The sequence below is a fragment of the Cornus florida genome, unplaced genomic scaffold (genome assembly GCF_030987335.1).
Source record: "Cornus florida cultivar Cherokee Brave unplaced genomic scaffold, ASM3098733v1 CherokeeBrave_3.0.0_Hap2_Chr08, whole genome shotgun sequence".
NCBI lineage: Eukaryota > Viridiplantae > Streptophyta > Magnoliopsida > Cornales > Cornaceae > Cornus > Cornus florida.
This window is the reverse complement of record NW_026775578.1, coordinates 45,920,055-45,947,284: the sequence shown is the minus strand read 5'-3', so window position 1 is coordinate 45,947,284 and position 27,230 is coordinate 45,920,055. Positions and strand designations below refer to the sequence as shown.

At 35.3% G+C, this 27,230-nt stretch overlaps 2 protein-coding genes across 2 annotated transcripts; both read left to right on the top strand.

Moving 5' to 3' along the window:
* The first annotated feature begins 674 nt into the window (after window positions 1-674).
* Window positions 675-17,349, top strand: LOC132271577 (MAG2-interacting protein 2). Its single transcript, XM_059773007.1, has 12 exons — window positions 675-966; window positions 1,086-1,134; window positions 2,152-2,325; window positions 3,807-4,008; window positions 4,150-4,370; window positions 4,980-5,949; window positions 7,182-8,158; window positions 10,250-10,338; window positions 12,234-12,593; window positions 12,686-13,934; window positions 14,100-14,365; window positions 14,457-17,349. The coding sequence occupies exons 1-12, from the start codon at window positions 877-879 to the stop codon at window positions 17,100-17,102; spliced, it is 7,293 nt and encodes a 2,430-aa protein (XP_059628990.1). The 5' UTR covers window positions 675-876; the 3' UTR covers window positions 17,103-17,349.
* Window positions 17,350-18,109: 760 nt separating this feature from the next.
* LOC132271575 (uncharacterized) lies at window positions 18,110-20,045 on the top strand. The gene is made up of 3 exons (XM_059773006.1): window positions 18,110-18,263; window positions 19,028-19,187; window positions 19,579-20,045. Exons 1-3 carry the CDS (start codon window positions 18,116-18,118, stop codon window positions 19,838-19,840), a joined length of 570 nt encoding a protein of 189 aa, XP_059628989.1. The 5' UTR covers window positions 18,110-18,115; the 3' UTR covers window positions 19,841-20,045.
* Window positions 20,046-27,230: the final 7,185 nt, after the last annotated feature.

The window sequence follows — 27,230 nt, the reverse complement described above, 5'->3', positions numbered from 1 at the left end:
GGGAAATATTTAAGCCTTTGTAATGGATTTTGTAATTTAAATTTCAGAGAAATTTTGCAGTTTAGATTTCAGAAAGAGAGGGTGAACCACAGCAATTTTGCCGATTAAATTTCAAGAAAGAGAAGATATGATCTAGTCCCATATTTCATGGGGGCAATTAGCCGCTGAAATTTTTTTAATTTTTTTTTAGTATTAAATCCTTCTAATTTTTTTTAAAATTTTTTTATATACCTTTAAAATTCTACTATATGATAAAATTTCTCTATTATCCCCTCACAAAATTTTCTGCTCCATCCTGTTTAGACCGTAATAATTTACGGGATGTAAAAGGAAACTAACTGATCAAGCAATTAAGCCAATTAGATGTTGAGAGAAAATCAATTTGTGAATTTAAAATTCATAGGACATACACTGTAAATTAGTCATAGGACATACAGCCTCTGTTGATTGGATGAAGGCCATTTTCTTCACCCGATCCAAGTGGAGCAGAACCAACTAGACTTCAGTCTTGACATTTTTTATTTTTATTTTTATTTTTATTTTTATTTTTTTTCAGTCTTGACAATTTTCTGTAAAGGATATCCATGATTCGAAAATTGTGTGTATATAATATATAATATTTTAAATCTAAAAAGTTATTTTAGTGTGCCTTTTCAATATATGCATTTCCCAAACACATCCTTATTCCTTCATCATCTCTCTTCCCCAAACCGCCCTCATTCGGCTCAAAACAACCTTAAACGGTTCACATCTCACGAGACTGAACCGGTCTCTCTCTCTCCCCAAAGAATTTCGTGCATCTTCTTGCTGAATGTAAGGTCTAGGGTTTGAGATCTTCGTAAAGACACAGATTTAGTTATTACTGTTGTGCTGCAAATGGAGGAAAGGGCGCGAGAAGTTCTCTACGAGACACGTCATCACGCTTCCAGGCCTTACTTGCCCAATTACCCTCCTCAACATCAACAGGTCTCTCTCTCTAAATCTCTCTATTTGTATTCTTTCATTTTACTTGCAATCCCTTGATGTTCAGGAATTAGAAGCTTTCTTCTCCTAATTTTCCCTAATTTTTGTTCTGTTAAATTCAGCTAAATGAGGGTGTTAAAGGGAGTTTTCTATCACTGCTTTCCACTCGAGGTATATTCAATTTTCACTTTCTTAACTATCTGCACAAGTTTAAATCTTTTGAATTGCATTTTGCACATACATATACAAAATCGTATCTATATGTGTGTCTGTGTAGCAGATGAGAACGTTGTTAATTTGATTCATAGTTCATGTAGTTGTTGGTTTTGGCTCTATAATCCGAGATTTTTATTAAAATGTACTGGCACGCATTAATTTTAATGTGTTAATATAAGCTAATCTCAACCAATGGACATTAGTCCAGATGGTATGATCTCTCCTCCCCATTGGATTTGAGAGTTCGAACCCTGCTAGGGGCAATATTGTGGGTGGGTGCGTGTTTGCTTGAACTTGAGGGGAAAAAGTATATATAAGCTAATCTCCAATTTATGTTAATATAATGTAGCAGATAAGAATCTTGGCTAGTTCAGTATTTATTTATTTATTATTATTATTTTCACACACACACAATCCTAAATTTACATTAAGAGGTATAGGCATGCACTAATGTTTAATGTGTCAATATAAGTTAATCTTCATTTGTTGTTGAAGTATTAGACACAATTGGCTTAGTATATGTATTTTTTCATATATGGGATAATGTAATAGCAGGAGGGTTGGATTTGTTTATCTCAAAGCAAGATTGTAGTTTATCAACAGGAGGCAGAGAAAGCAGCAATCTGATCTTTTGTATATTTGATTTACTTGAAAGAATTCACATATAAATGGCACCATTCTTATATGTGTGTGTATCTATTTCAAAAGTATTATAATTGGGCTACTTGTGGCATGTGCTTTTGATATACGTGTTCAAAAGGGAAGCCATATCTGCTTTTTTTTTTTTTTTTTTTTCCTTTGTGATTTTTTCTTTTCAATTTCCTGTCTGAGGCAAAAAAGATTGTTGTTGTCCGTTTTTATGATCAATGACTTCGTTTTTGCATATTACTATCTTTGTCACTTTCGTAAAATGACTTGATTGATGCAAACTTGTACATTGCTGATCTCTTTTTCTTTCTCTATGCCATGAAGGTGTTAGTCAACTTAAAGAAAAATGGAGTGAATATAGGCGTCCAAGAAAATTAAGGAAATGCACATCCTTGTTTGTCTCTCCAGGAGGCAAGCATGTGGCTATAGCCGCTGGCAATCGAATAACCATTTTGCAAAAGGATGATGACTACCAGGAGACATGCGGCTTTTTTACCAGTAAGATTCACTTGCTGATTTATGTAATAATGTAGACGAAAGCAGCACATGGAAGTAGTGGGAACTTTTTATCATTTTACGTCACATTACAGGATTTTACGAAGATTATGTATTAAAATTGAGGACGGTGACAAAATTCTTCTGAATTGATCAACATCCCCCGTGCACCAATAAGAGAGAGAGAGAGAGAGAGAGAGAGAGAGAGAGAGAGAGAGATTCAAGAAAGAAAGTTTTGTTTCTTTAATAACCTTTTAAGTATATTATATATATATCAACGCATAAGAGCAAAAAGAGTATAACTTGTTAATACATACTTTCATTCATATAAATCAATGAACCTAACTTCACCTTTGATTTTAAAAATAAAATACTAATCTTTACCGATGCATAGCATGTTTGATACTTGTTGATGATATGTGAGGATGATCTCTGAAGGCACTAGATTGAAAATGACGTTAGAATATCCCCCTCTACCTTCTTAAATTGTTATGAATGCAACTATTTCCAATTCTATATTTTCTTGTATTTACCTAATCCATCTCGATAGTCTCGTTCCTGTGACATCTATTTCATTGAGATGTGTATTAGTTGCTCTGCATTATGTAAATAACGTGGATTTTCTTAAAATTATAGCCCTCTCTCTCTCTCTCTCACACACACACACACCTGAAAAGTAACTGACCTAAGACGGCTGATGTGGCCATTTTTGGTATTTCTTACTCCGGGCCATCTATCTTGAGTGTTCTCTAGTTTCCATTTCTTTACATACTAAAATGACACTTTATGAATCCTTAGTCCTGTTTAGTTCTCCCTCCCTCTCTCTCTCTATATATATACATATTTATACACACACACCCACATATATTATGTACTTAGATATGTGTGTGTATATGATTGTTGTTTTATCTTACAATGTACCTCCACCCGGTCTCACCAGTTTATGTTAAGCTTCAACAGACAGCATTTAATATTGTACCTTCTCCAATATGTGTCTTGTAAATGCATCCATATTTGATGAAATGAGTTTCTGGTTATTAGAAATCTGTACGTCTGATCTCTAGTTCCTGCCAATTATAGCTCATTATGCTTGTCCTTGAGGATGCCTCATATCTTTAGATATTCCAGCTTTTTCTAAATTTACCATGCTATCTTCTCAGGATAAATAATCATATGTTCCCAAAAACCAAGATGAGAATTTTCCTCTTCCCACTAATAACCTCCATCAATTGACTAAGGATATAGCTACTGTTTACATTACCAATTTCTGATTTTCTTATTTGTATTTTACTTGCTTATAATTTAGGACCTGTCAAGTTGAGGAGGGAAATAATCTTCTGGTAGATTTTCATTCACCCCTTGGTTTAGCGTTGTTAGAACTCAAATTGTTGAAAATGGTCGCCCATGAAGAAATGTTTGTTCTATGTTATCTTGCATTTCATTCATTTGTAACACTGATTTTGACTTGCATTCTTTGCAATCAGGTGGTAGCCTAGGCACATTTCTGTTTGGAACATGGTCAGAATCTCACGATATTCTTGGTGTTGCTGATGACACTAATACACTCTATTTTATCAAAGCTAATGGTGAAGAGATAACAAGAATCTCAAAACGGCATTTAAAAGTATCGTCACCAATTATTGGTTTGATCTTGCAGGATGACGCTGATACAAATAATTCTTGTTTGTAAGTTTTTATTTTGTCAGCAATCCCTGCATAACATATGTTGAGTTGGAGGGTGTTATTTTTGACTATTTGTTAAGTTCAATATCTCTGTTTGACCAGTACATCCACAGCAGTTTAGTGAATCCTTATTCCTCCTCACAGATGTACCTTCAAAATTCTTACATCAGATGGTTCTCTTCATGACATTGAGATCAGTCAGGATCCCAGTGCATCCATTTCCTCTGCACACACCTCAAATATTGGCTCAACTCTAAAGAAGCAGTTCCCTCAAAATGTCTTCTGCTTGGATTACCATCCAGAAAGTTTTTTGCTTGCTGTAGTTAGTAGTGCTGTTAGCATCTCACTGATCTCTGGTAACCCAGGTAATATTTGCACTCGTTTTCCCTCTTTCTTTATTTCTTTCAGAATGCATAATTTTATTGCATGCTCTTTGAAATTTTTAAACTTGAGTAGATCTCTATCTAGCTGAAACTTTATCTTGTATACTTGCGATTGTTATTTCAAAACCAGAAAATCAGTGGTCCCGCCCACAACTTCTTTGCATTTAACATAACAAGATGACCAGATGACTTTTGAATGTTGATTTTGTTTCTTCCTTTAAACAGTCAATGTATTCCAGAAAATGCTGAGTAAGTCTTTGTTTTAATCCAAAGTCGATTATGCTTATATTAGCAGGGAAATCTCATTTAGTAAACCCAATGGCGTGATCCTTAATCACTATGTACATGAATTATTTGCAAACTTGAATACCTATGTTGTATCTATTTCTCAGGCCCTAGATGCTCTTTAAATTTTTTTTTTTTTTGAAGTGAACTTTTTCTTTTAATATTCAATTATGTATAGGAAATGGAAAGGGCCCTTTGACTAGAACGGCAAGATTTTCTTACATGAATTTTATTTATTTATTTATTATTTTTTGAAAAATTCATTTTTATATGCAAACTATCAATTGTTCATTTTTCTCTCTCTAGGATCATGTAGTCTCTCTCTTTGGAGAAGAACTGGGAACTTCAATATGGAATCACTGTATTCTGCACAGTTTGAAGGTTTATATTCCAAACCAAAAGGTTATGAAGGTCAATTAACATCTCCAAAGGTGCTAATCTCACCTCAGGGCAAATTTATTGCTACATTAGATTTGAGAGGTTGCTTGGCCATTTTTAAGCTGGATGAAGGACACAGCTCTCTTTCAGATTTTTACACTATGTCAAGTAGAGGGAGGCATTTCTTGAATGATATAATGGATTTTACTTGGTGGTCTGACTATATCCTTGCTCTTGCGGAGATTAGTGGCACCATAACCATGCTTGACATTCTTGGTGGTGTTAAAGTATTGAAGAATGATCATGTATACTCTATGCCCATCTTAGAAAGAGTACCGCAGTTCCCAGGACACCTTTTTCTTTTAGAGAGTAAATCGTCAGAGGAGAGCCATGAATCATCTGATAAGAAGGCAGTGAGTGGCTTGCATCGTATAGAGCGAGTTACTGAAGATGAATATGATCCGTTTTTCATTTCTAAACTGCATTGGAGCTTGGTATCATTTTCAGAGAAATCTGTTTCTGAAATGTATGATATATTGATTAGAAATCATGAGTATCAGGCTGCTCTGGACTTTGCTAATCGTCATGGGTTGGATAAAGATGAAGTGCTAAAGTCAGAGTGGTTGCATTCTGGCCAAGGAATAAATGGAATCAAAATGTTCCTGTCAATCATCAAGGATCAAGATTTTGTACTTTCTGAATGTGTAGATAGAGTTGGACCCACAGAAGATGCAACTAAGGCTTTAATTGCTTATGGGCTCCACCTAACAAACCAGTATAGATTTTCTGAAGCAGAAGATGTTGAACATAGCCAAATTTGGGATTACCGTCTGGTGAGGCTCAAATTATTGCAATTCAGAGACAGGCTGGAGACATTTCTTGGGATAAACATGGGCAGGTAAGGATGCTGTTCAAAAATTATATTTTTTTTATGTGATAGCTAATATAGATGAGTAATGTACATAATTATCACCTTTATTTCACGTATGTCAGTGTAGGGTATCCATGGAGCCTTGTAATTGCTTGAACTTGCACTAATAGAGAATCTCCAAATACGACAGTGCAGTTGCATTTTAACAATGTTTCTGTTTCTTCCATTGGGAGTCTGTTTTTGAAGTGTTTCCCATAATATGTGTATTCGTGCAGGAGCTGAACATTGCAAAACTGTTTGATATTGACAATAAATTTCCATTTATCTCATGCTGGTCTTGTACTCAATATTTTTGCACACATAATCTCTTAACTAAACTTATTGGTATATGTGATGTTGTGGCCCGAATTTGGTGTTGGGTCACGTTGGGACCCGCTTACGACCCGACGACCCGTTGGATGAGCTTTGTGTTAGCCCAAGCTCATGGGTCGTGGACATAAGGGCACTGAAAATCGTACAGAGAGAGTGAGGGGCTGAAACTTGTAATTTTTCGATTTTACACATGGTGAAGACTTTCGCCGGATCTCCACCGTGGACGTAGACATTTCCGAACCACGTATAAATCTCTGTGTGGTGTGTTTATTTTTCTATCGTGTTTCGTAATTGTTGCTTGGTTCGCTGCGTTTGTCGTAACAATATACTTTCTTTTCAGTTTTTTTTTTTCTTTTTCCTTTTTTTTTTCGAGTGGCTCTCTAAATCTGTATCGATCTAAGGGGTATCCTCTATTTTTTGCAGAGAAATACAATATTGAAATACTGTAAGCTAAAGAGAAATACTTTTTCTCTCCATATGTTCTTGTTTATCTACACTTGGGTGTTATGGGATCTTGTAACTGAAACATTAAAGTTTCCACGTTTCTCAAACCCAACTAAAGATTATTATCTCTATTAAAATTTATTGAAGCATTTGTTGACACAATGAAAATTTAGGTATTCCCCATCTTTTCTCATTTACTTTAAGATGTATGAAGAATTTCTTTAGTTTGATCTTCCCCCAACCTTGGGGATGTTTTCAGACACTTCCCTCATGAGATGCAGTTGGATTTGGATAGTTCACCTGATATGAATAAATCATTGATATGATGTTATATTCCATGTAGTTGGACAATATAAATTTTCTACTTTTATTTCTGCATCTACTAGGTATCTCTTCCTCATGGTTTCTGCTTACTCACAATTTGATTGCTTAGCCTTCTGTAGGTTTTCTGTGCAGGAGTACTCCAAATTCCGTGTTATTCCAATCAATGAAGCTGCTGTAGCACTTGCAGAAACTGGGAAAATTGGGGCCTTAAACCTTCTTTTCAAGCGTCATCCTTATTCGTTGACTCCTTTCATGTTGGATATTTTAGCTGCTATCCCTGAAACAGTTCCAGTTCAAACATATGGACAGCTTCTTCCTGGGCATTCTCCTCCTTCAAGTATTGCTCTGAGAGAAAAAGATTGGGTTGAATGTGAAAAGATGATGGCATTTATTGACAGACTCCCTGTGGAGCATGAGGGTAGAGTTCAGATCAGAACTGAACCAATTGTCAATCAGTGCTTAGGAAATTTGTGGCCATCAACTCTTGAACTCTCTAGATGGTACAAAAAGAGAGCTACAGATATTGATAGTTTAAGTGGGCAGCTAGAGAACTGCCTCTCATTGGTTGACATTGCTTGTTGCAAAGGTATTTGTGAGTTGCAGCAGTTTCATGAGGATATTTCATACTTGCATCAGCTTATTTATTCTGATGTCGGTGATGACGCGATGAATTTTACCATGAGCCTTGTTGAATGGGAAAAGTTATCTGACTATGAGAAATTCAAAATGATGCTTAACGGAGTTAAAGAGGAAAATGTGGTTGAAAGATTATGCAATAAAGCAATTCCTTTTGTGCAAAAACGGTTTCATATGATGACCCCACGTTCTGACGATGAGGTATTGGATGATCATTCTACCGTAGATAAGAAAGCTGACTCATTTCTGGTTAGATGGCTGAAGGAGATTGCTTTGGAAAATAAATTAGACATATGCTTGATGGTCATTGAAGAAGGTTTCAAGGATTTGCCAAATGAGAACATTTTCAGGGATGAGGCTGAAGTGGTAGATTGTGCTCTGCAATGCATTTATTTGTGCTCTGTTACAGATAGGTGGAGTACCATGTCCTCCATTTTGTCAAAACTTCCACAACTACGAGGTAATTTTGCTTTTATGGATTCGATCTGCAGACATGAAATCTATGATCTGTTCAGTTTTTCTGATTAGCATGATCAATATTCATGTTGAAATATGATGGTTGAACATCCATGACTTGGAATGAGGCATGATTCTTATTTTTGCTCCATCTTTTTCTGAAAATAGTTTGTGTGGGGTAATATTTTATACCATTAAATCTTTTACATGAAGTATATAAAAAAAAATTATTCCTCTTTTTTTTGTTGCGTGGCTGGGAAACAACATGCTATACTACAATTTCGTTAATTGTTGAGAATCTTCCCTGTTCTGTTGTTGGGCTGTACATCTAGAATAGCTTGAAAATTTATAAAAAGTTTACTTCTTATGGAATAATTATAACACAATAGACACGCAAGTGATCTAGCGTAGTTGATATCAATGGCTGTTCTCTTTGAGGCAGTCGAGAGGTCAATTCCTCATCAAGTGACCCTTAGAAAATTAATTTGCATAATTCTGATACATGAGTCTTGCCTTAAATTTTCTATAAGGGTATGCATTGCATGGAGAAACATCTTACCCATAACTAGAATTACCAGTGTAGAGCATAGGGAAGCATAATTAACAATAGCTGAAGGAAAACGCTTGCCGTATCCTGGATGGCTAGTTTGATTTTATTCAATATGCTAAACATTTCTTGAAATCTATCATTTTGTTACCATGTTGCTAATCTAATACTCCCTCCGTCCCATTATACTTGTTTTGTGAGTCACAGTTCCCAAAGTGGACAAGTATTATATGACAGAGGGAGTAAATGGAACAAAAACTGCTTTCAGACACAGCTAAGAAATCTATGATAGTGCTGAGTATGGGTGAATTGGTTGGTTTTGTTAGGCTAAGATTACGAAAGCCTATTGGTTAGCCCTTAAAAACAAGAAAGTTGTAAGATTTGTAAAATGAAAAGGGTTTGTACTGAACTTGGTTTCAAAGGTGATTGTTGGAATTGCATAGAATCAGTTGTCAGATATTCTGGAGAACACTTGGTTTGGGGGGCCTCAAATCAGAAGTTAGCTGTAGTGGAAAGGTTAGGGTGGTGAATTGAGGTTTCTAGGAATGAAACTAATATGAAGGTTTGATTGTAATTAAGACAATAATAATAATAATAATAATAAAAATCAGATTGTATGGTTTTAAAGTGAAGAGGAAATTTTTCTAAGAATCTCACGTAGATTTTTTATTCCTTAGGCTTTTTGCCTAAGGTTAGTTTGCATCATACATCACAAAATGGTTCAAAAGTTTCTCAAATTCTCAAAATTCAACTCAATAGATAGATAAGCAACATAAATAGTTATAGGTTTCTATATATATATTTTTACCTCTATTGGGATCAAGACTTCAAAATAGGAAGCATTGAAAGTATCAAATCGTTATAACTTGATCCAAATTAAAGATCCATGCACCGCAACTTTAGTTGGTGTCTTGTAAATCTTGAAGTTCCAAAATGCTCTCGACTCCGGTTTTCGTATTTAAAATATAAATAAAAAAATTATATTAGCAATGGTAAAAGGTTGTCTGATTGTGACCTGTAGGTCACAGGTTCAAAACAGGAAACAGCCTCTCCGCATGCAAAGGTAAGGCTGCATACTCTCCCAATACCCTGCAGTGGCTGGAATCTCATGCACTGAGCTAGCCCGTTTTATTAACATTTCTTTTTATTAGCAAATTGTTAACCTAAAATTGGTATGAAATAACACGATTAAATATATATAATTCTCAATTTGTCAATAGCATACTTTGGAACTTTGACTACTAAGACTATTTTCACCCTGCTAAAAGGCCACATGTGAAGACCCAATAGCTTGAATTGACCAAAATACCCGAGGCATTCTGATAAGAAGGAAATATATGTCGTATATGGATTTCAAGAGGGTCCAAAATTTCAAGTTTGAGTTACATTGCATCACGACTAAATATGTTTCTTTTATTACTCCCCTGCCCCATCTTCTTTCTTCGCTTTTATATATGTTATGCTTTTACAGAAATTATATAGTTACTGCCACCATGGATACGGGGTATGCTATTTCTGAATATAATTGAGAATACATGAGCCTTGCAGATTCTGATGTATGTACTAAGGGCCTCGAGAAAAGACTTAAAATGGCTGAAGGCCATATTGAAGCAGGAAGGCTTTTGGCATTTTACCAGGTTATATGCTCTCTTCTATAAATAACGATTTTTGTGTCTTTTAGTATTTGGGATTAAATGTATGAAGTTTCTGGATTTCCTTTCTTTTCATGGACGACGGCCTAAAAGTCAGCACTCAGTGCTAATAATGTTCGAGGATGTAATTTTTTCTTCAGCCTCTTGATAGGCAGAATTTTATAATTCGGCTTGAGGGATGTCTTCTCATGCAAACTCTTTGAAATAGTTACTTTAATCAGTGGGAATTTTTCTTTGACAATCTTTTAATGTTGTAATTATACTTTAGCCTCTTGATGGGCTTAGATTTCTGCATTACATCTTGAGAGATGTTGTCTCGTGCAAAGCCTTTTTGGAAGTGTCTTTTAATCAGTGGGAAATTTTGCTTGTTGGAATTGGAAATGCAGCTATTGTGTTTAATGGATTGTTGTAGGCTTGTAACGGAATTGACTTTACATCATTCAAGTGCTTGGAAATTCTATGCATTGCGTGGGATTTGGTGCTGCCTATTTTGGTTTTGATTTTCTTGTATTTGGAAGACCATTTATGCTTAGGCTATGCATTCCTCTGATTAATTGGCATTCTTTTAATTCTTATGTTCATATGAGGAAATAGCGTTAAATACTTGAAGTTGCTTAGCTTCTCTTGCCATCTAGGAAGCAATAATGCGTTTTCAACCATTGCTGCTACCGGTGAGGCCATCTTTCAGTCTCCTGGGAACACAAGGCCCCGGTTCGGTTCAGTTTTTTTTTTTTTTTTTCCCCTCTCAATAATAATAATTTATGGCTTCTTGATATTGTTGCTCATTCTTTTTGGATCTCTTGGATATTGGATCATTAAGTGGAGTCTTTTGCAAGATGTTGGGAGTTTGTCTCCATATATTTTACATAGCTTTCTTTTTGTAAGCTTCTAGGTTTTTTGTTCCTTGGTATTGTGTTCCCTTGGCAATCATAGTGAATGATTCTTATTAAAAAAATGAGGGTTTGGGAGCCGCAAGTATACATGAAACCATCTGGGACCATCGTAGTAACAATTTTGGTATATAGATGTTAATGATTATACATTCAACTCTCTAATAATAAGTAGCTAGGGTAGGACATGTACCATGTGTGTCTCCCACCTCATTCTATGTGTTCTGCTGTTCATTTATTCCCAGCACTAGCATTTTCCTTGTCTTTTTTTCAAATTTTGGCAATTTTTGCTATTTGTTTTCTGGTCAGATTGAGAAACTGCTCCCATACAAAGTTTTGGTGAGATGGTGAAGTTGTTGGCATAATAAGATAGAATAGATCTTTAGATATGCTAAATATATTAATAGATTTATGGAGATGTGAAATATGTTACTTAATTTAAGTGTTCTTTTGTCTCCAGTTATGATTAGTCGAAAGCTTTTTCAATCTTCTCTCTCTCATGCGTTACATGTGTGTGTGTGTGTGTATGAAAGATGTTCCATATTCTTTTCCAATTATATTACCAAGAATTTTATAAACAAAATATATCTCATGTCTACTAACTGTACTCGATGTAGAAATGGAAAAACATGTAAAAATTATTTAAAAATTTAATTATTAACTTAAATGCTGGTGAGATAAGCAACTTACCTTCGTATGTTTATTTTTGAATATGTGAGTTTATTATTAACTTTTTTTTCCCTTGATTTTCAATACCTGTATCCATTTTAAAATTGATAATATAATAGCATTTTAGAAAAGATTATTTATTGTTAAATATCATCCTTTAAGTAGAATTATTAAGCGTTAATTATTAGAGGGTCAACTGTATTTGTGTACGCTAGGGGCTTAGCACATATACTGCTACACTTCATTTATGGTTGCCGTTTGTGCATGTAGTTGATCATGAAAGGCAACATCTCATTTATAATGGCACTTGCTTTTGTTCAGGTCCCGAAACCAATTAGTTTCTTCTTAGAAGCACATTCAGATGGAAAGGGGGTTAAACAGATTATTCGTCTCATACTATCAAAATTTATTCGTCGACAACCTGGTCGATCTGATAGTGATTGGGCTAGCATGTGGCATGACATGAAGAGCTTGCATGAGAAGGCATTTCCTTCTCTAGATTTGGAGTATATGTTGATGGAATTCTGTAGGGGACTGCTGAAAGCTGGGAAATTTTCTCTTGCAAGGAACTATTTAAAAGGCACAGGTACAGTTGCTCTGGCAACAGAGAAGGCAGAAAATATTGTCATTCAAGCTGCAAGAGAGTATTTTTTCTCAGCTTCAAGTTTTGCTTGCTCTGAAGTAAGTATTCGTGCAGGTTATGCTTTAATGATTATATATGGCTACATATATTCTTCTGCAATTTATTGATTAAGTTGCTGGAACTTGTTTAGATCTGGAAAGCAAAAGAATGCCTGGATCTCTTTCCTAATAGCAGAAATGTGAGGGCGGAGGCTGATATCATCGATGCACTTACTGTCAAACTTCCAAACCTTGGAGTGAATATTCTACCTGTGCAATTTAGGAATATAAAAGATCCAATGGAAATCATTAAATTAGCAATTACAAGTCAAGCAGGAACTTATTTAAATGTTGATGAACTTATTGAGATTGCCAAACTTCTTGGATTGAGATCTCAGGATGAGATATCCGTTGTTCAAGAAGCTATTGCAAGAGAAGCAGCAGTTGCCGGTGATCTGCAACTGGCTTTTGATCTCTGCCTTGTTTTGGCTAAAAAGGGTCATGGTTCTATTTGGGACTTGTGTGCTGCAATGGCAAGAGGCCCTGCCCTTGATAATATGGATGTAAATTCTCGAAAGCAGCTTCTAGGTTTTGCTTTGAGCCACTGTGATGACGAATCCATTGGGGAGCTGCTACATGCATGGAAAGATCTAGATTTGGAAGGTCAATGTGAGGCATTAATGATGTTAACAGGGACAACTCCTCCCAAATTCTCAGCTCATGATTCCTCAATTACAAACTTTCCACTGCATAGTACTCAAGATGTAGGTGATGTAAGAGATCTATCTGGACAGATAGATGGTCTCAGTGGTGATGATCAAGAACTTCATCTTCATAACAACAAAAATATACTTTTGGGTATTGCTAAAGACTTGCCTGTGGAGAATGAGACTGATTGGGATTCTCTACTTAGGGAAAATGGAAAAGTTTTGTCTTTTGCTGCTTTACGACTTCCATGGTTGCTTGATTTATGTCGGAATGCAGAACTAGGTAAGAAATTGATTCCTGGCTTGGTCCCTGGAAAGGCTGGAATGCAATATGTGAGTATCAGAATGAAAGCAGTGGCAACTATTCTGTCCTGGTTGGCAAGGAATGGTTTTGCTCCGAGAGATGATCTCATTGCCACTCTAGCAAAGTCAATTATAGAACCACCTGTTACCGAAGAGGAAGATATCATGGGGTGCTCCTTTCTGTTAAATCTTGTAGATGCCTTTCATGGGGTGGATATAATAGAAGAGCAGGTGAGAACAAGGGAGGAGTACCATGGAATATGTAGCATTATGAATGTGGGAATGATATATAGTTTATTGCACAACTCTGGACTCAAGTGTGAGGGTCCCGCTCAGAGGAGGGAGCTACTGATGAGGAAATTTCAAGAGAAGCACAGACCACTTAGTTCAGGTTACTTCTACTTCTCAAAACCCTATGATCAAGACTCATACATTTTGTTTCTGCTCTTTTACATACAACAGTCCCTGGTATCCATAAGTTGCTGCAAGGCAACGTATCTCCTTTTGTATGTTATTGTTATTATTTTGCTTCTCATATCCTATCTTTTGTGTTCAGATGAACTAGACAAAATTGACAAAGCACAATCCACATTTTGGAGAGAATGGAAGTTGAAATTAGAAGAACAAAAACGTGTGACAGATCAATCTAGAGTGTTGGAGCAAATAATTCCTGGGGTTGAAACTGCACGATTTTTATCTGGGGATGTCAAATATATTGAGAGTGTTGTTTCCTCTCTCGTTGAATCTGTTAAGTTGGGGAATAAGCGCATCTTGAAGGACGTGTTGAAATTAGCTGATATTTATAGCTTGAATCGCACCAAGGTGTGCAGGTTTGCTTGTATCTTTGAAGGCATATTTAATTTGATGCTGCTATTTAATTTATCAAAGATAATTTTTGCTTGTTTTCTTTCAGGTTTTGCTACAGTACCTGAACTCTGTCCTTGTTTCTGAGGTCCGGACTATTGACGATATCGATGCTGAAATTTCAGTTTTCAAAAGAGAGATACTTGCTTGTGCTGCAGTAGCTATCAAAGTAATTTCCTCAATTGTCTACCCTGCAATTGACGGACACAACAAACAGCGCGTTGCTTATGTATATGGCCTGCTTTCTGACTGCTACTTACAGTTGGAAGAAACTAAAGAATCATCACCAATGATCCACCCAGACCAAGCAAATATTACTACCCTCCCATTATCTCTTTTCTATAAGGTTCTTGAGCAAGAATGTAGTAGGGTGTCCTTTATTAAAGACCTGAACTTTAAAAATATTGCTGGGTTGGGTGGTTTGAACTTTGAGTGTTTCAGCAGTGAAGTCTATGCTCATGTTCATGAATTTAATGTGGAAGCCTTGGCAAAAATGGTTCAGACCCTTGTTGGCATCTATACCGATCCAATGCCTAAGGGTCTGATATCATGGCAGGATGTCTACAGACATTATGTTCTGGGTTTGTTGACAAGTTTGGAGACTGTATCCAAAAAAGAAACACATTTTGAAACCCCTGAAAACCTTCAAGGCTTAATAAGTGAGCTCGAGCAGACTTATGATGTTTGCAGAAGTTATATCATAGTCATGGCATATCCTGATGTTGTGGACATAATGAAGCGGTTTTTCACAGTGATCACTCCTCTTGGTAATTGTTTCGAGAACCTATCAAACGACTCCTCATGGAAGGACTGTCTCATTGTGCTATTAAAGTTTTGGCTTAGACTGACTGATGATATGCGGGAATTCGCATCCCATGAGAGGTCAGAAGAAGAGTATAATCCAGAAGGTTTGATGAGGTGTCTCAGGGTTTTTGTTCGGTTGATAATGGAGGGGAGAGTCTCACCAAGTCAAGGCTGGGAAACTATTGTTGGCTATCTGAACTACGGCTTCAAAAGCAGTATTGCTGTTGACATTTCCGTTTTCTGCAGAGCAATGGTTTTCTCTGGTTTTGGGTTTGGAGCCATTGCAGAATTATTTTCTGAAGCCGTATTAGAATTTCCTGCCTGCTCAACATTGATCACTGACAGTGAAATATACTCTGATAATGTTCAGGATCTTTGCCATTTTTATTCAAGTATATTGGAAACCATTTTACAAGACTTGGCCACTGGATCCTTTGAACGCCATAATTTATGTCGTTTATTGTCATCTTTGAGTAAAATTGATGGTGATTTGGAGGATCTGAAGAGGGTCAGACATGCACTCTGGGAAAGAATGGCCAAGTTCTCTGATAACTTGCAGCTACCAAGCCATGCTCGAGTCTATGTTCTGGAGGTTATGCAATTCATTGCAGCTGGAGGTACAAATTTGAAGGCGTTTTCTGCCGAGCTACAATCCAATGTTATGCCATGGGAAGGATGGGATCATTTCGATAGCATAACTTCAAACGCAGATACTATTGCTGATCATGGAGTGCCAATTCAAACAGATGGGTCTAGTAGGTTTAGAACTACTTTGGTTGCACTTAAATCATCACAGCTGGGGGCAGCTATCTCACCTGGCATAGAAATTACCACGAAAGATATTTTGACTCTGGATTCAGCAGTTTCTTGCTTCCTCAAATTGTGTGGAGCTGCTACTTCTAAGCCCCATTTTGATTCTTTAATAGCCATTTTGAGAGAGTGGGAGGGGCACTTTACAGTTAAGACAGATGAGGGTGAGGCAAATTCTGCAAAAGCATCCGATGCTGGTAACGATTGGAACAGTGATGATTGGGACGAGGGATGGGAAAGCTTTCAGGAAGAACCTGTTGAGAAAGACGTGAAAACAGACCACTCCCTTTCAGTTCATCCTTTACATGCGTGTTGGATTGAGATCTTAAAGAAGTTAGTAACCTTGTCCCTGTTTACTGACTTGCTAAGACTGATTGACCAATCCTTGGCAAAATCTAATGGAGTATTGGTGTCTGAAGATGATGCCTCAAGCTTGAGCCAGCTTGGACTTGGGATAGACTGTTTTCTAGCTCTTAAGATTGCGATGTTACTGCCTTACGAAGCAATTCAGCTGCAATGTTTGAATGCAGTTGAGGACAAGCTGAAGCAAGGAGGCATGTCAGACACGACTGGCAGGGACCATGAGTTTTTAGTTCTCGTGTTATCTTCTGGGCTTGTATCCACCATCATCACCAAATCTTCCTACGGAACCACTTCCTCTTATCTTTGTTATATGATTGGGAATTTCTCTCGTCAGTGTCAGGAAGCCCAGTTATCGAGCCTCAAACACAGAGCGAAGAACGGACATGAAAACAATGAGAAAGACTACTCGTCTCTTTTCAGAAGAATATTCTTCCCGTGTTTTATATCAGAGCTTGTGAAGGCAGACCAGAATATTCTAGCAGGTTTTCTTGTTACCAAATTCATGCACACTAATGCTTCGCTCAGTTTGATCAACACTGCAGAGGCCAGCCTTAGAAAGTACCTAGAAAGTCAGGTCCAAGCACCACAATACGACGAGTTCACTGTTGAGGACGTGCGCGGTTTTGAACAGTTAGCAAACACCATTTCTAACCTGAGAGGCAGGTTGAGAATTTTAATCCAATCCGCGTTATCGTCTCTGCCAACTGGTGTTAGATGATGAGGTGCTGCTTGATGTTTTTTTTTTATTTTTTATTTTATTTTATGTATCAATGCAAATGTTTTTATACAAATTAAGCTTAGAAAAGACTAACACAGAACAATTTTTCTAATTTTGGGGCGGGCTTTTTTTCATTTTCTTATACAAAATGAGTTTGTACACTTCAACATTCATGTCATCTCTCCATGAAAATTAAGATGCATTAATAAAAATATAAAAACCTAATTGGATTTGACAGGATTTCAAATTCCAATTTGTGAAGTGTTTTGAAATCCCATAAAATCTTTTAGCTGAGATGAGATTTGAAGTTGGAACGTTTTGTGTTACAGTTCTGACTTCTGAGTTGGGGTTGCGAATTCGTAGTAGTATTATGTTGGATCAAACCCATCTAAAAAAAAATTACAAATAAATTCTTAGAATATTAATTGTCTAAAGTTTTAACATGTAATAAATTAAAATTTAAACAAAAAAAAAGCTGAAAAGAAAAATTATAAATTCAATATTATATATAATATATTTGAAATAAAAAATATATATTTATAAATAATATTGAATTTAAGTTCCGATTAAATTCAGATTGATAACACCTCAATTCAAATTTAACCCTAATTAAATTTGAATTAATATTTTTAAATCTAATCTTAATAATAAAAATAATTATTCAAATCTCTAAAAAATTAGACTGGGCCAGATTGGGTGTGGGTCGACCTTTTCCGAGTTACGCCCTTGCTATGAAATTCATTTTTTTGAATTTTCACGCTAAAAGATACTAGCTTTGGCGGTAAAAATTGGACCTCGGCGGAACATAATGGAGGTTTGTTCCAAGTGTATTCACATATCGATCAAGTAGCTTCATTAATCGAACACGTGTACCCGACAATTTATTGGAAGCCACGATTGGCGAGTATTAAACTATTATATACTCGAGAGAAAATTGACTGTAATGAAAAGTTAACTAGATTTTAACCCTCAGTTCAAAAGAATAGGAAAGGACACCATAAAAAGCTAATCCTATGAGTTCTCTCTCCTCTCTCTCTCTAGACTCTGGCTCTGCAAATCTGAGCTTCGATTGTAAAGCGGAAATGGAGAGATTGCCAGCAGATTTGTGTCTAAAGATCTTCTGTTTGTTGGATCACCAGAGCCTTTCAACTGCTCATCAAGGTTAGTAGTATGAATCACACCATCATCATCATCATCATCTTCCACTTTTGACCTTCCTGTGATGGACATTTCGAGTCTTTGAATTTGAGTTTTGGCTGTTGAATTATTGATTCATCATAAGATCTGAATTGGGTTTCTTGATTTTTTTTTTCTTCTCAAATTGGACTGTTTTTGCTCAGAATTCAATTTTCATAAACTGAAGAAATTGGTTAGGTTCATTGATAGGGTTTGGGAGCTGTGTTTTTTTTTTTTTTTTTCATTGTTTTGATATAGTGCTGGTTGCAGAATTGTGTAAGAATTTTTGTTTGTCAATTTTTAAATATCTCACTGAATTATGTCCATTTCAATTTTAAATTTTGGGATTTTGCACTATAGGGTTGGATTGGTACTGCAAAAAAAAAAAAATTTCAATTTTATAGCGTGGTAGAAGCAAAAGACTTGCATATATATATATATATATATATATATATATATATATATTGTTGTTGTATACATGGTTTCTGTACCAAATTATTGTGGCCAGATCTCATATCTGTTCAACTATATATATATTGTTGTTGTATACATGGCTTCTGTACCAAATTATTGTGGCCAGATCTCATATCTGTTCAACCTTTTGAAATTTTACGTAAGTTACAGAACCAGCAAGACCTTGTATTTCTTTCTTTCTTATATATATATATATAATGTTTTTTCTTTTGAAATGATTTAATTTTAAGCAAAAATACCCTTTTGTTTTATGTTTTTTCTTGCTATTTGAAAAGTTTGCAGGAAGTGGAAAGTTATGGCCTCAGAGAACATTTTATGGTCTAATTTATTCGAAGAGAGATGGGGCAGCGATAATGCGGTGTTCTATGCTCCTGTAGATTCAAAATCATGGAAGGATGTGTATGTGGTGCAAGATCGGTGCGATCGAGTCGGATTGTAAGTTGAAACTGCATGCTATATTGTCATTCATGTTTTCAGTTCAAACCAATTTAGATTGTACTAAATGATCTCTGTTAATCCTTATGTATCACTATAAGTACCTTATTTTTGGGCATTACCTATTGGCCTAGTTCATAGTTGGTAGAGATGTTTTTTTTTTTTTTTTTTTAAGGCTTTTAGAGAGTTCTGAAGCCCAGTGTACCTTTGTTTCATGCCTTACACAGGTTGACACGAAACATGTCGAAAACACATTTCAAAATTGACACTTTTTTTTTTTTTTGCGCGGATCTTCTTTCAGTGTTTTCTCAAATATATATGAATTTTATTCCCCTCAATTCGACTTATCAGTGCACTTATTTGGATTCGACAACCGGTTTGTGGTTTCTAGGGGACTGAAGATAATCAGAGAAGGTATTGACTACTATCTTGTACACCAAGGTGAAATTCAACGCCATTTGGGTTCAAGAAGACAGCGAGAGGTAACAAATGGGTGTTCAATGAGTTCGGAAATAGACATTCCCGGAGAAGCAACTTTGGAAGATGAAGAACCACCTTGTTTAGGAATTCTGGACAAAATACTCTTTTTCATTGGGGACTTGGAAGCTGCTTCAGTATATCCCAACTACGCAAAACGTCGCCGGGTGCTGTAAATGTTTCTGTGCTTCTTTTTGCCAAGAATGTTGAAGTAATTTCTCTGTTTGTAACATGATGTAATTTCTGTCTGTAACATGAGACCTCCTGGCCTGGTTACGGTGGTTTTGATATTTACTCGTATTATTTTGTCTATATGTATGCTGTAATATGACAACTTGATTTTGATATTTATTCGTGATAACAGACTTTCTCTTCTGTTCACCATGACTCACTCTCCTTCTAACGAAATCTATGGATTTGAAATCAGAAATTTAGAAAGTAGATATCCATATCAATGACTGCATTGGATGGCAATTCTTGTTCACCATTAAGCTTTCTCTTCAAGTAACTAGAAATGAGTTACAGTTTGTTTTCAGTTGAGTTTGTTTTCCTGAAAGAAACAATATCTCAGCTTTCAGGTGCCATTATGACCATTTAAGCACACAATTACAATTAAATAATTAATTCAATTAACCATATAACAAAAAGCCAAATTATCTCAGGTTTTAGCCGCCATTATGACCATTTAAGCACACAATTATAATTGAATAATTAATTCAATTAACCATATAATATTGTCTCTAACAGAACTCGAACACTGCTACAAATTATATGATGGTAATCCTGCAAGAAGATTTAAACCGTCGTAAAAAGCTAAGGACAATTTCTATTTGAACCTTACATCACTCACAATCCAACTCAATAAAACAGCTTTATTCTAAAATTTTGTATTAGAGTATAACCGGCGTTCGCAGAAAGAAACGCTGGTAAGTGCGAAATTTTGTGCTGAAATTATTTCACTTTACTATTTGCTTAATTTATCATTTGTTTCTAACTTCACCAATCTCATCCGACATTACAAACTTCAGTTTCCATCGCCCGCTATTCCAGTTCGGGTTCACCGTGGCCGCTGGCCCGCCGTCTTTCAACTCTCAAGCTTGCCCCCCTCTCTCTCTGCTAACTTGTATGTATGGGTTTTGTTTTAATTTTTTTTTCCAACTTTAGAGTATGAATAACAACTCTTTAAATAGCCTCCCTATTTCTTGTTTCTCTCCCCTCTCTAAAGTTGAGGGATTCACCGGAAACGCAACTGATCGATACACGGCGCGCGCACATATACATATATATATATATACACACACACGTCTATCTCATTTTCAGGGAGATTGCGATGGACCCTTCCATTATGAAGCTTCTTGAAGAGGACGAGGTTACGTTTCTCTCTCTTACTGCACAATTTATGTTTGAATATGTTCACATATATACATATACATATATATATGGCTGAAATTTATTGGATGCGTAAAAAAAGGGGAATTGTTGGGATAGTAAAATCTAAGTTGTTATCATCTGATACGTTTACATGACGAAACTATGCATTCTGGGGCGGATGTGGAGGCGTTCACTGCTGCTTTAAACAGGGACATTGAGGGCCACACCTCCACTTCTCAACCCTCTGATTCAGGTGGTGGTGAGTATGCATCTCTACAAGCTTTGGATTAAGGATGAGGTTCTATTTTTTTTTTTTTTTTTTGTGTAATTTTTTTATAATTTGATTAAGGCCGCTCCCTACTTTGATTGATGAGAGATGTAAAGGACGTAAAACTTTGGATCATATATATGTGTATGTACATATATTATTTCGATATGCACAGGAAATTTGGGAAAAAAAATTGTTCTGATTTTGAATCTGATTAAATGTTTTTTCATTTTTTCATGTTTTTTCATTTTTTTTAATCCTGTTTTTTCCCCTCCCATGAGGGAAGGAAGAATAAGACAGTTATGTATGATCTTGAAACTTTGGATTTCTGTAATTTAGGTTGGATATGCTTTGTTTGATTGTAGATATGTTACAGAAAATTGAAATTTGTAATTTGTAACAGATAATTAGTTCCTAGATAAAATATTCAGGAATTGAAGCTTTTGCTACATAAATAATGTTTTATGTTTTCTTATTTCATCACTGAAGTCATGGGGTGCTTTCTGATTCCTGCATTTTGAGGTATGATTGTGTTATGAAACTCGATCTACTTTGTTTGTATATATTAATGAATGTTGTATGTTCAGTTGTGTTATGAGACTATTTTGTATATAATTAATGAAGGTTCTATGTTCATGTTTGTTGTTTTCTATGTTCATGGATGATGGTTCTATGTGATCAGTTGTGTTATGAGTCTCTGGACTGGATATGTTTCTCTGTGCTGGGTATGTGATGCACTCATCCTTCAGAAAGTGATCACCTAGTGAGACAATTCCTCACATTTCAAACCTATGCTCACAGGGTCTCACAGGAGGAAGAACAACTGTAGTCAACACAAGGCTTGTGTTTTTTTTCTGTTTCAGTTGTCACATTTGACTGTCTCTCTCTGTTCTCTTATATTTGTCCAGCTTTCATGCTCTTGTTGGGGTTCTTGTTATCATGGATAAATAATACTCGGTGTTTTTCTTCATCTATATATAATTGAAAAACATAGTACTTAGAATAAAGCTAAGACTAGATGGAACTGTTGTCTTCTTTACGGTAGAGGGGAGTTCTTGTGCATCAATGGTGGTGATTGGTAACAGTCAATTACTTTGATTTACTTTATTTCTTTCTCAGCGATGATTTTAGTTGTTGTTTTTTGGTAGGGAGAGGATGTTAGTTGTTGCATTCAAGAATTTGTCTATATAATTTTTTTTTGTTCTGTACTCAAAATTTTCAACTTTCCCGCCTTTTTAGGTGTACATTCGATTTATCCTTTGCTCTTTTGCTTCCTTGTTCTAATAACAAAGCATTATTTTTCATAAATGAAGAAAAATATTGAAAGATAAAGAATCAGACACTTGTTTGGAATTTGAGAGCGTTTTGACTGAAAAGGGTGAAGGATGAAAGAGATGGGGGCTGTGACCTATTATTATTATTTTCTTCTTATTCCTTTTAACTGAATGAATCAATAGTGTTTCAATTTTGCATAGAAACTGATATTTGGCATCATGGCATGGTATGACTTGGGAGGTGGATTTTAATCAACAAAAACCTCTTGATCATGGTTGAGTCTGTGGGAAAAGAATATGAGTACTAATACTTTGGGCAGCAAACCAGTTCTGAATGAGGGGTACTTTGGCAGCACAGTGGATAGCAGGAACGAGAGAGACTTCATTCATGATGATATAGTTTCATCCAAGATCAAAGGTGCTTCATGTACTTGACTCTTAGTTTTTGCTATTGTTTTATTCAGCTTTGAATTTCTAAGCAAGAGTAGTTCAAATATCGTGCAGGATTGCCAAGAGTACGTTGGGCGCTTCCTGATTCCTAAAATAGTACTCTTAATTATTTTGTGTATTTTTTTGTGCTTGCTAAGTTATAATGTGATCCCAGTCTCTTCAATGATAACTGCGTTACCATGACTTGTTAATCTTTATTTTTTTTTTTTTTAAGTTTCTGTTTCAATTTGTTGAGTGCTGAATGCAAAATTTTTGATTGGGCAGAAGTTGAAGTTGAAGCTGCACTTATTAAAAAGCTAGAAAAAAAGAAAGTTTCAAGATGCAAGGGTCGTGCTTTTTTAATTTCCTTGGCCGATGTGAAAACTTCTACTGCATGTGGTTGTGTTCACTACTTTTGTGAAAACTTCTTTTGGTTGTGTTTACTTCTTTTCTGAAAACTTCTTTAGCAGTTTTTTGTTATTATGATGTAAACTCTTATTCTTTTTTGTTGCCTAAATCTATTACACATTTAGATGATATTTTCATATTGGCAATTAAGGTTATTATTAAAGTACTATTTATTGTAAATGGTACTTCTTTTATTTATAAATAAAAAAGGTTAGAGGAAAGAAAAAAAGCACAAATAATAATAATAATAATAATAATAATAATAATAAAAAAGAGGTAATTACCAGCTCTTTTAAGGAGTAAAGGCTATTAAAAGAGCACTGGTAAAAGCCTATTACCAGCGCCGGTAAAAGCTTACCGACGCTGGAATCACCAGCGGCTTGCTAAGAACGCTGGTAAAACGATTACTAGCGGCCTTTTTTTTATTATTTTTTTACAGCGTTTTTGAGTGCTGGTGAAGAGCATAACTATTGTAGTGTACACATTGTTAATATGACAGTGTATTTTAATAGATGCTAGAGATGGAAAAAATTTACAAATCAAATGTGGTAGTGTATATTTTACATAAATTTTTTTTTTTTGACATACCAAATTAGAGTTTTTAAGGAGACATGCAATTAATGTATTATCCCATTTTAAAATTATTAACGTGTCCTTTTTAGTTTAAATAGATATATAGTTACCAAGTTTGAAATTTTTTTGAAAATATAAAGAAAATGGAAAGATAAGATTTATTTGCTTTGAAATCAGGGTCGGCCTTGACCTAAGGCGACCAAGGCAGTTGCTTAGGGCCTCAAAATTTAAAGGGCCTCAAAATTTATAGGCCCAAGAATGATGGGCCAAAAAAAAAAAAAAAAATTTGTAACCAAATGCAGGGACCCTCAAAATTTATAAACCCATGAATGATAGGCCACCAAAAAAAAAAAATTACAACCAAACGCAGCAAATCATTTTAGGGCCCTCAAAATTTATAGGCCCATGAATGATGGGCCACCAAAAAAAAAAAAAAAATTGTAACCAAATGCAGCAAATCATTTAAGGGGCCTCAAAAAAAAAAAAAAAAAATGTAAAGAGGGCCTCACTTTTAAAGTTCGCTTAGGGCTTTTCAAGATTTTTTCAATCTCAGGGCCGACCCTATTTGAAATTTCAAAGTGAAGAATTAATTTGGGATATCTAAGATAATAGACTGCTAATATGGGATATAGATAGTATAAGAAAATTTTGTTATGACATGTTACTAATAAAAGATTTATAAAATATGAAAAAGAAATGGAAGTTAGGTCATTTCATATTTGAATGGGCATTATTTCTTTTTACAGTATTTTTTTATTAACCTTGATATGTCATAACAAATGCGAAATATCCAAGTATTGTACGTTAAATAAAAAAGATCGATATATGTGGGATATATGTGGAACAAACATTGTTTTTAAAAGGCTCGACAACATCGCTTTGCTAGCATTAGCCATTAGAGCAGCCGCAATGTGCTAGCTTAAAATCTTGGGGTCCATTTTGCCTCGCGGGCGATCGTGATATATATATATATATTTTCTGTTGCAAAACGGCGCCGTTTTCGGTTGCTTTTTTTGTTTTATTATCAAGCGCTCCTGGAACAGTGGCTAAGGCACTGTTTTGGCAGAATTTTTTTTTTTTTTTTTGATAAAACCTATAAATAGGTTATTTTGAGCCCTTTTTTTTAAAAAAAAAAAAAAAAATTTAAAATTCATTAAATAAAAAATATATTGTTTAGGCATTGTTTGTCAAAAAAAAAAATTTTTACTTGGGCCAAAAATAAATTATTATTATTATTTTTTGTTTTGTTCCCTTAAATTTTTTTATTTTATTTTATTATTTTGGGTTAATTACAATGACACCCCTTAAGATTTGTCATAATGACAGTTATATACAAGTTAGACCATTTTTGAACAATAAGGCCCCCTCAGGTTTTATAAAGTTAACAAAGACACCCCTATCATCTCTAACATGAACTAAAATGACTTTAATACCCTTTCACTTGTGAATTAACCCATTAAAATTAGGGTAAGTGTAAAAAATACCCTTCTATTTTCAAAAATGTACAAATAACACCCTGTTGTTCAAAAGTCGCCCCTGTAGTTTCAAAATAGTGCAAATAAGGGCTTTTTGTCAGAGGGGTAGATAAAAATACCAAAATACCCCCAATATTCTTTATTCAATAATAATAATAATAAAATTTTAAAGAAGTTGAAATTACCCAAATAGGCATTGACCTAAACTACGTCATTTTGGGTGATGTGGGTAATGAAATCTTATTTCTCTCGGCTTAAAATTTTTTTTTGGGTGAATTTCTCTCTCTTCTCTTAACTCGCCGGTGTTCATGGTGAAAGAGGGTTTTCATTCGAGCCACCTTTGTCCCTCGGCCTCGCCGTTCTCCTTATCGTCCTCCTTGCTGTTGACTGCCGCATCATCAATCTCAGATCAGACCGCTTGTAAGCATTCTTACCAATTATCTATGAAAGCCCTAATATCCAATCTTTCCTCACACCACCTCATGCTACGCCGCACTCTTACCACCGAAGCCATCAAGATTGCAGAATCGCCCAATCAAGTGAAATGGGGCTACAGGGAACCAGAAATCTATCACCCCTCTGGGTCAGTGGTTGCCTAATATCACTGTCGACACTTACGTCGTCCTCACTGGACTCGTCTACAACGGATCTTCCGTTTGGAACGTGTCGTCCTTGGGGGCGATCTTAACAAGATTATATTCGGTTTCTCAATTTTTTTGTTATTCACGTTGTCCAGATGAGGTGTGTTATTCACACCGTTTGGTTTGCTCAATTTTTTGCTCGAATGAAGTTTTAATGGCGAATGAGTTGGACTCAGCCAAGTTAGGGTTCGGGTTGGTCTGTAACTGATATTTAATGGTGGAGGTTGTTGTGGGGCGGCATTGCGGTGGTGAATGATGGTGATCTCTTCTCAGTCCCGCACCCTCACCGGACTAGCCTGCGCCTACGCCGGCGACCTATTCTTCATAGAGAGAGAAAAGAGAGTGCAGAGGAGTTGAGAGAGGGAGCTGATCCGGTGCAAATGCAAACAACGCAAAAAAAAGTGAGCAGCCAATAGACTACTGACACGTATGCGAGTGTGCTAGCAGTCCCTCATTCTCGTCTCGGATTTTTCTCGTCCCAAACATCATTTAACATATATCACTTAAAAATTAAACTCATTTAATTCTGAAAATGAAGTAATAAATTAATAATATATATAAGGAATTAATATATAAATATAAATAGAGATAGAATCTTTAGAGAGAGAGAGAATAAATAAGGAATAAAAATAAGAAAAGAAAATTTATATTATATTGAGAGAAAAAATAAATAAAGAATACAAATATGAAAAGAAAAGCATTACAGAGAAAGAAAAAATAAATAAAATACATAAATATGAGTATTATATATAGAAATGAGGGATATAATATAAATAGGAGAGAAATAATAGAAATATGAATATAATGAGTATTATATATATAAAATACGTGTATTATATATAGATTATTTATAGAAAGAAAATTAATTAATACAAATAAGAAAATAAAAAAATTAATTATTTTTAACTTAATTATTTAGAGAGAGAGCCGTTAGAGAGGACATAATAACAAAATTTCAATTTTTTTTTTTAATTTTTTACAAAAAAACCCCCTGTACTTTCAAAAGTGTGCAAATATCCCTCGTTGGGCATTTTGGGTAGTGCAAAAGGGTATTTTTGGTATTAAAGCCCAACTTTTGCTCACATGCACGACACATGGCAAATTTGTTGGTCATAAGCCCTTATTTG